We start from the raw sequence: 10,085 nt of genomic DNA on the forward strand, positions 1-10,085 counted from the left end.
TATTGTAAAGTGTTACCATTTCATTTCAACAGTCATGCTTAAAGATGGCCATCTTTAAATATCTACACAAAGGCCATAGCATTGAAATTACACACATATGGATATTGTATGTATACTCTCACATTTTATTTGCTTCTATTTTAGAACACTAGATTATCCAGTCAAAATAACAAAATATGTTAGTCACACACTGTGCAGCGCTGCATATAGGAGAACTCACAGGTATCACACACACCGGTGCACAATTGCTTTATTTAATAAGCCATTGGGCACAAGTTTACTTCAAGAATGAACAATGTGGCATAGATGAGTTTGACGTTTAAAAAAAAAACAGAGCAAGTGGAAAGAGAAAGTGCGATCTATATTATAGCTCAATAAATACTTTATTAGAGCCACAGAAAGACAAACATTTTGCTGAAAAATGCACAATACACAATTTTACAGCCTAGGGTGAAGTCCTTATGTACATTAACAACGATTTGGGACAAAGATATTTTAATTTAATAGAAAACTGTGTGAATGGCGCGGCAGGATTTCTGTCGGCTGAATGAACATCAGTTTGCTTTTTTAAGTCACAGCTTTAAACTTGCAATTTCGATGGCTAACAAATGCATTAATATGACCAGCTGCATATAAACTAATGCAAATATATGGTTACAATCGTAACATTAAACATTTGGGTCAGACTTGCGTGTGTTTTGGTCACCACTTGAGGTAATACTAATGTTGCATCCTCTCAGCCTTGAAAGCAAACTGCTGATCTTTCTGTACTAATTTAACATCTCGCGGACACCATCCCTCCGTGCAGATAAAGATGTGTCGCATTAATAACAAGTTATAAGTTAAGGCCGTATGATTTCCGTTAGGGATGCACCGATATGAAAATTTTGGCCGATACCGATAATTCTTTATTTTTGAAAGCCGATAACCGATATGTTGGCCGATAAATCTATATCCAAATTTTTATATACTTTTTGAGAGCCTGATTACAAAAAAGGTCTCATCATTAAAAGCCACATCCCAAACACTTCAACATAAGCAGCCTAGTTTGAACGGTGTACGTTTTAAAAATTATTTTACTCTCCTATTACCAAATTTAGTCATAAAAAAGTCTTACAAATAAATAAAATAAAAGTCACTGGACATCATTACACGTGTAAAGAATCAAAATGAATGCGCCATAGAACGCCATAGAATAAAACGTAATAGCCTCTGCACGGACAATAATTAAATGATTTTAATTACTAAACCATATTGTTGATGAAAATAATAAGAGAAAAATACAAGTGGTTGTTATTATTAATAATGTATCTCAATGATTTTGAAAAAGTAACATTAATACCACTGTTTTAAATAGCAGCCGTTTGAGCTGCGTGTGCTGAAGCTGAAGAGCTGAATGAACACGGTAAACTGAAGCGTTTTGCTGGCAGCTTATTTAACTCAAGGAAATGCATCCTGAGATTAATATTAATACAACATAAACATAATATTACAACTTATATATGTACAAAATGACGCAGTTATTGCGTGCTATAGTCAGAATGTGTGATCCTGTTGTGGATGCGCTCTTCCCATAACAACACGCTGAAACACAGCAACTAAACCCAAATTATAATAATGTTCTCATTAGAATGTTATATACACAACATTCCCAATCATAGTTATTAATGTTGTGCACTGCTGTTTGAGCTGCGTGCGCTGAGCTAAAGTTGATCACCGGTAAACTGAAGCGCTCTTTTAACTTAACCAAAAGCATTCTATATGAGATAAATCAGATATACATCAAATAAACACAATATTACAACGTACAATTGCACAAAAGGCTGCAAACGAACAGCGTGTCTCTGAAGGAAATAATGCATTATTTATCGGCTTTACGATATCGGCCAAATTTTCTTATCGGGCCGATACCGATAACAGAAAAAATTAGCATTTATCGGCCGATACCGATATGATGGCCGATATATCGTGCATCCCTAGTAAATTTGCAGATATTGTTTATGCTAAAACAGCAACATTACACACTAACTAACGTTAAAAAAGTGAAATCGCAATCAACCACTCCTTGAAGAAATGAATAGTACTATTGAGAGAGGATGCATTAAATTGGTCAGAGGACTTTTAGATTGTTACAAAAAAAAACATCAGTTTCAAATAAATGTTTTTTTTTTTTAGCTTTCTGTTCACCAAAAATCTGTATCACAACACAACTGTTTTTAACTTTTAATTGTAAGAAATGTATTTTGAGCACCAAATCAGCATATTAGAATGATTGAAGTATCATGTGACACTGAAAACAGGAGTAATGGCTGCTGAAAATTCATCTTTGCATCACAGGAATAAATTGTTTTAAAATATATTAAAGTACTAGAAAATTTTTATTTTAATTTGTAGCAATAGTTTGCAGTAGTAGTAGTGTTTTACTGTATTTTTGATCAAATAAATGCAGATTTGGTCATTTTAAGATTTTTTCTTTAAGAAAGTGGATAAGATTAGGCCTGTCGCAATCAATATATCGACTTATCGCGCAATATATGTACATGATCTCAATCATTTTTGGTGACGCAATATATCGCCCATTATATTTACTTAAAAATTATTGTCACCATGTTTTGTACATTCCACTTGTGCCTGTGTCTTTTGCTGTTTTTCTGTCAATATGGGGTGCTGTGTGTACATTAATGAGGAAAAAAAATTAACTTAAATGATTTTAGCAAATGGCTGCAATATAACAAAGAGTGAAAAATTTAAGGGGTCTGAATACTTTCCGTACCCACTGTATGTTTGGTAGTGTGATCATTTTTTGTGGCCAGCATGGGGAACGGGGAAAGAGTGGGGTGCTAAGCAGCAGCACTCAGTGGGAGAGACGACCTTAACAACACACCCCAGAGAATGATGATGAATCTCCCGAGCCACAAGCTTCTGCCTCAGTGCACAAACATGCCTAACACAGATAGTACAACACAACAACCTTACAGTGCTGAAGTAGAGTTGTTTTAACATTGTATTCAGTGTATAGTGCAATTGGTGTACATGCTAACTAGTGCCACGATATTCATGTGAGAAGCAAAACTTTGAGCCTGACTGCTGTTCAAAAAAAGCCAATATTAATAGACTTTTAGAAATTATGACAGGAAGGCTGATACCATGAATTGGCGCTCAGTTAAGTCTTGTTTTTATCTTTTATTGAAAACTATGTCATGGCACTACTGCAATTCATATCGATGTTTTTCAGATTGCCTCTTTTATGTATTTCTGGATGTCATTTTCTGTAGAAAATGGAGCTTGTGTAGAAGTTGTTTGTCTGTCGCCCTGAGTCATGTACCAGCTATGATTGTGAGCTTTGTTTTGAACACCCTGGGCCTCTTTACACCAAATCCAGGCAGAGCTAGAGTTAAAGAAAGAATGAGAAGTCAAGCAGGAGAGCCAATCAGAAGAGAGATGAGTGATTGTACTACAAAAGCCTGTGCCGGCATACTGCAAAGCACATCTTTGACTGACCTACATTTAGCTTCCCCGGCACACACATAAGTGCACCTGCCTGAGGCATTGGTTGAAAGCACTGCTGCACCAAACCATCATCAATTAAACAGCTGTAGCTACTGAGGCTGATATTGCTTCTGCTCTAGATTAATGAGTGGTGCCAAGTGTAGCTTTCAGAAGACTTGGGAAGCTCAGATAACACTATGAAAGTAACGATTGAGGCAGATGATGACCACTGATCTCTTTGATGGTAGTGTGTGTATGTGTCCTTATCATAAAACCTGCAGGGATTCTGTTGGACATTTAAATATAGATGTATGCTGGTTATACTTCAAAAATAAACATTTTACCAGAGAAGCCCTTCACTGATTCAAGTTTTGGATGTTTTTGTGGTGGCAAACGTCATCATATGTGATTTGAAGATTTTTAGTGGCCACAAATCACAAGCAATAAAGATACAGATGTCATCTTTATGCTGTGTTGGGAATATGATGATTTTTTTTTCGAGTACCTGTATAAAGCTTGATGCTTTGGTGAGGTTAGACCAAAATGACTGTAAATAAACAACAGAGATAGATGAGCTATCTGCCCTGTGCAAAATGAAATAACCACCTGCTCTTATCTGATTTAAACAAGTGATTCTCAACCAGGGGCTGGAGCCCACTAGGGGGGGAATTCCATGGGAATTTCAATCCATCCATCAATTTTCCAAACCACTTGTCTTATATAGGGTTGTGGGGCCATGGGAATTTTCTATAATAAACATATGTTTTTAGAATTATGCCAAGCACTAAAATATTTTATTGGGTAGAATTTGTAAGTAAAACATATGTTTTAAAAAAAATCTCATCAGTAGTACTACAAAATAAGGGGCCTTGGATGTTTAGAACCATCATGACTTAAACTTTCAAAAAGTATTATTAATAATAATATTTTCACTCGCTGTCTGTTTTTGATTTTGCAATTCTCTTTTGTAATTGTGAGAATAAAAACCTGATGGTAGAAACTCCATGCTAAACAACTGTGAATCATCCATAGATTTTTAGCATTTGTATTTCTAACCTAACTAATTGTGCTAAATTATTTCATTGATTTATATTTTAAATTAAGCATTGAAAGGTGCCATATAAATTAACTTGCCTTGGCTAAATGTGTACTTCTTGAAGTGTCATGGAAACTGCCTTCTCTTCTCTGCAAGAAACACTCAAGTCGCAGAGGTCCTGATGCCAAAATCAGACTTTATTGGTAGAGACAACCATCTCACTTGCATCTTACAATTTTATAAAATTTTTAACTAATGGTCTTATTGCAGGTGTTCTCGTCCTTTTCAAAGTCTCCTCAATACTCCCTAATTCTCCCGCCGTGGTCTGTTTGTTATTATATAGGTGTCAGACTGCCAACTAGTCTATGACAAAACATATTTTAATTGTATAATAAAGTGTTTATTCAGTGTTATTTTCATCAAAAGAACATGTTGAAGGCCATGTGAACCAAAAGAGCAACTTAGTATCAGTGCAGGTGCAAGTTCAGCTGAGTAAATCATGCAATGTAAATCAGTGTAAATCATGGTTTCATTCAGGCTGTTCTACAATTTCACATGTATAATAGAAATATACCATAGAAGTAAAATGAGTTCTTGTTGGCTCAGTTATATCTCTTCATCTTCATGTATCAGTATCCATAATTGTGATCTGAATCAGGTGCATTTGCTGTATGCAAGTAGATTTAAGTGCATTATTGCTTGAATGTTAGCATTAATGAGCTTAATTTCCATGTTATCATTCAGGTGTCCTGGATGAGGATGTGGTTGTGATTGAAGCGACTCCTGCACCTGCAGTGCCTGCCAGCGAGGAGATCAATGTCACTTCCACGGACAGTGAAGTGGAGATCGTAACGGTTGGAGATGCCTTCAGGTGAGACTTCTCATCAATATGTCATTTTAACTGGATTTCATCAAGTATTGTAATATTTGCAGAAGATGTTAAACATCTGGTGAAGCATATTTAAAGATCTTCACATGGCATTATATGAAACTCATCTGAGGTTCATGGCGGTCTCATTGGTATGAAGGCATTCCACTGAGCTCCCAGCTGTTATGGACCATTTTCACATACTGTGATAACGCGTGTCAATGCTCATCAGCATCATCAATCCTACAGGAGTTTTTCTTTTGCTGTTTGAGCAAATGGAAACGCAAAAATATATTTTATGAAGTCTCCCATTCACTGCCATAGAAGTTTACCCAACTATGGCGACTTCCACTTCTGAGAAACCCAGAAATGTGAAAAGGGTCCATTGTGTGCTTTAAGGATGAGCCCCATATCACGGGGAATGCCCCCATTCCTCTTTCTGTGGACCAAAATCAAACAAAGTTCTCTTCTTTTTCCATTTTAGTTTTCTTATGACCTGCAGGACGTTCTCACATTCTTGCGAAAAGAAGTTCAGTGCCTCGGCTTGAGTGTTGTAAAGATTTCCATTGAGTTCACAGAAAAGCAGAGATTTTGCATGTAGATTTGATTTTCAGTTTACTGCACGGCATATCCATTTAATAAACACTACAGCCTCTGGTATTTTGGCTGGGTTCGCCCAAACTATAGGGCCTTTCGCACCGCTTTAGTTCCAAAACTAAATGTACAGTAGATGGAGCTCTCAGCAGGCTTCCCCTTTGAAATCTGATAGAAGCGCTAAACTCAATCACATCTGATATGATTTTGTCCGAACTACGCCCCCTCTACCTGTTGCTTGATTTGGTTTTGCTCTCCTGCTTCTCTCCTAATTGTTATTGAGGCGTCTGTTCGTGAGCTGAGAATCATCGCTTTATTCTATTACTTTTTTAACTGCTGCCAGAAATAGTGCTGGCTGCCACCACACTCCTGCCAGCAAAGTCATTCAGTTTAGCCCCTCGAGTACCACAGTGTCGTCATCGTAGGCCGTGCGTTGGAGGTTGATCAGTGGTGTGGTTGTCTTTCAAAGGACCTGAATCATTCAGACGTTAGAGTTGGATGAGTAACTCCTCGGGCTGTTTATTCACTGGTGCATGTTTGCATGTTTTATCCCATAGTGTTCACGGAAGCCCATAAACCTCTGTGACGGCATGAATGAGGTGAAACACAAGTTTTCACAGTCAGTCAAGCCTGGAGGGATGTTTATTTAACATGCACACAAAGATAAGTAAGTGATTTTATGGTTGCCAGCTGTAAAGAATCACTGAGTTGGAAAAAGAATCACCCCCTTGTGTCAGTATTTTGTTGAACCATCTTTTGCTTTAATTACAGCCTTTAGTCTGTTGGGATATGTCTCTATGTCACTTTGCACATGTAGACTTTGCAATATTTGCCTACTCTTCTTTGCAGAACTGCTCAAGTTCAGTTAAATTTGATGGTGAGCTTTTGTGGACTGCAGTCTTCAAGTCATTCCACAGAAGTCCGGGCTCTGGCTAGGCCATGTAAAGACATTCATCACATTTTGTTTTCCAGACTGAGATGAAGACGGACAGTTTTTGTTTTATCCAGCTGTATTTACTCAGTGCAACTTATAACATCCATCCACTCTTCTTTGCAGAAAGTTCAGTCTGCAGGACTGCAGTCTTCAAGTCATTCCACAGATTTTCAGTGGGGTTCTGGGCTCTGACTAGGCCATGCAAGGACATTCACTTTTTTCTCCTTTAACCACTGTGTGCTCCGTTTTGCTGTGTGTTTTTGGTCATTGTCATGTTGGAAGGTAAACCTTCTTTCCATTGACAATTTTCTGGCAGAGGGCAGCAGATTTTCCTCCCCAGGTATTTTGCTCCATCCATTTTTCCTACTATCCTGACAAGTGATCCCAGTCCCTGCTGCAGAGAAACACCCCCATAACAGGATATGACCACCTCCATGCTTTTCTGGAGGAATGCTGTTATTTGGATGGTGAGCTGTAGTGGATTTCCGCCAGACATATCGTTTAGTGTTGAGGCTAGTGGTCGACCGATATTGTTTTTTTGACAGCCGATGGCCGATATCTTGGAAAACAGGATGGCCGATATAATTGTATTTATTTTAATTAATATTTAAGAAATTTGAAAATGGATTAAAAAATAAATTTGTAAAATGAACAGTATTTTTCACAAATAAATATTTAATAAAAATATAATTAAAAAGGAAGTAAACTGTAACCAACAGAGCACTCAGTATTCTGGGAAGTTTGTGTGCATTGGGAATCATATTTTTTCAAAGAAAGCCAAGGTAACACTCATTTTACATACAGCACACAGTGAAAATGACATGAATATGACAGTGGGCAAATGCATAAAGAGCAGCATAATTTGAAATCACGAATTTAATGTTTAAAGAATTCAATTTGCACGGACTGAAAGTCACGCAGAGAACACGCGATCATGCAGGATTCATGCACACTTCACAAGATCTCACAACTGGATTCGAAGTTTGCAAGGTTTGTGAAATTAAATTTCATTTTCATGAAATTTCATTAGCCATTCAAAGATTTGTTTAAATTATGTAAATGCGTATTTGCTGAATGCTGACAGCAAACGAGAAAGTATTAAAATGCTTGCCTTTCTATTACTAATAATATAAAAGCAATCGTTATAATACTTTTTGTCTACATTTGAATTCCTTTGTTTAACAGTTCTATCGGATTATTAGACAGACTTCTATCCGTATTAAACAGAACTGTTAAGGACAACGGCGAACAAGAGGGAGAATGTGAGCACTGTGTGCTCAGGCTATCGGATTATTAGACAGACTTCTATCCGTATTAGACAGAACTGTTAACGACGACGGCGATCAAGAGGGAGAATATGAGCACTGTGTGCTCAGGCGCTGCCGCTCTCAGCACCGTCAAAATAAAAGTCAGGCGCGCCGTCAAAATAAAAGATGCGCCTCGAACGCATCGGCCAAACAGAAAAACTTATCGGCCAATGCCGATATTTGACAAATGCCAAATATCGGCCTTGGCGATATATAGGTCGACCACTAGTTGAGGCCAAATAATTAAATTTTAGTCTGCCTTAATCTGCCTCAGAATTTTCAAGGTGCATTTTGGCAAAACTCAGACTGCATGTGGCATTTCCTGAGGAGTGGCTTTTTTTTCTTGCAACCCTCTCATACAATCCACATTTGTGGAGAATTTGTGATATTGTTGCCACATGCATACAATGACCACTCTTTGTCATAAATTCCTGCAGCTGCTTCAGTTGCTGTAGGCCTCTTGGTAGCCTCTCTGACCAGTTTCCTCCTGGCTCTTTCATCCATTTTGGAGCGAGTCATTTTTAGGAGGGGGTGATACTTTTTCCAACTCAGTAGTTCTGGTTTCTTTCTCTTTTTTTTCTGACGTGTTGGTGTTATCTTTCACTTGGATGTTATAAGTTGCACTGAGTAAATACAGCTGGATAAAACAAAAACTTTGGTACGAGGCTTTCGGTTCGGTACGCATTACAAACCGAATGATTCGTTGGACTAATCCTATTACATATGGAAACTAAAAGAGCTTTAAAGGCACAATATGTAAGATTCTTTTTATTAAAATATCCCAAAACCACTAGAACAGTGTTATATATTTTGCTGACTTGTGTAATTACATTATCCCAAATGTTTTGAAGAATGTTTAAATCCAGAGAAATGAGCAATTTTAACTAGTGTAATGGACCGTGTCCATAGTGTCATTGCATCGCCTGTCAATGACATCATAACCCCTCGATTTTTCCGGTTTTATTTTGTTGAAAACATGGAAACCCCAAAGACACTTTAATATGTGATACATTTTATTAGACAGGTAACGAACGCACAGAGTAGCATTATTACGGAACTTTCAATACACTCAAATGTATCTAGTCTAAAACAGCGCTGTTTAACCCCACATATGCATGACCGGAAGAAGCAGAAGCGGTCGACTGTGGCATAATAAAAGCTCTGCTGCTGTCGAGCCGTGTATTGCGCTCGTCCTTCATTAGCAGTCACTCCAGTGGCCTCGTTTCGCTTCCACGACTTTTAGCCCCACCCTGCTTCATACTACAGTGACCTTAATAAGTCTTTAATACATTAGCTCATCAATTAACATGATTTCTGCCCGAGTCCCGTCGGATTGCATCGGCTGTGGGGATGAAGATGACAACTCCCATGATTCCACACTCAGTCACGGCGTCATCAGACTATGCCTTTGTTTCTTGTTTGTTTTGAATATGCGCTCTCTAGCGACGAAAACTTACATATTGTGCCTTTAAGTGTGTGAAATATAATGTTCTCAGTGCCACTGCGCTCAACAAGGCAGCCCAAACGACGTAACAGGCAACGTGCTGTCTAGTAGATGGGCACGCAGGGCACACACTCCGAAAGGCCCCGCGATAACCTCATCTTGCTGGGGTGCGTCGAAAGATAATGATCTTGTATCAACGATAGCCAGAGATATAAATCTGACAACGCATCTGTAATATGGTTTGCTATAAATAACACGTAAAACGAACAGGGTTCGGCTAATGTGTGTTTCTGTTGATGGATGCGCATTCTGGCTTCCCAGTACATTACAACAACAGCGATGGAAAACTAAAAACGTGGACAAATCATTCATTCTTGTTCAATTCGAATGCCGTATGCTGGAATATGAGCAGT

At 38.0% G+C, this 10,085-nt stretch overlaps 1 protein-coding gene across 4 annotated transcripts in view; it reads left to right on the forward strand.

Annotated features, from left to right (window-relative positions):
- Positions 1-10,085, forward strand: part of LOC107731799 (E3 ubiquitin-protein ligase Arkadia-like) — a 51,169-nt gene that overhangs the window by 1,739 nt on the left and 39,345 nt on the right. For all 4 annotated transcript variants that reach the window (XM_016542971.1, XM_016542973.1, XM_016542972.1 and 1 more), the window contains exon 2: positions 5,270-5,396. In XM_016542971.1, coding sequence (XP_016398457.1) covers positions 5,270-5,396 — 127 coding nt within the window. The remainder of the gene's footprint in view (positions 1-5,269; positions 5,397-10,085) is intronic.

Source organism: Sinocyclocheilus rhinocerous, unplaced genomic scaffold, assembly GCF_001515625.1.
Source record: "Sinocyclocheilus rhinocerous isolate Xijiao unplaced genomic scaffold, SAMN03320098_v1.1 scaffold339, whole genome shotgun sequence".
NCBI classification, from domain to species: Eukaryota; Metazoa; Chordata; class Actinopteri; order Cypriniformes; family Cyprinidae; genus Sinocyclocheilus; species Sinocyclocheilus rhinocerous.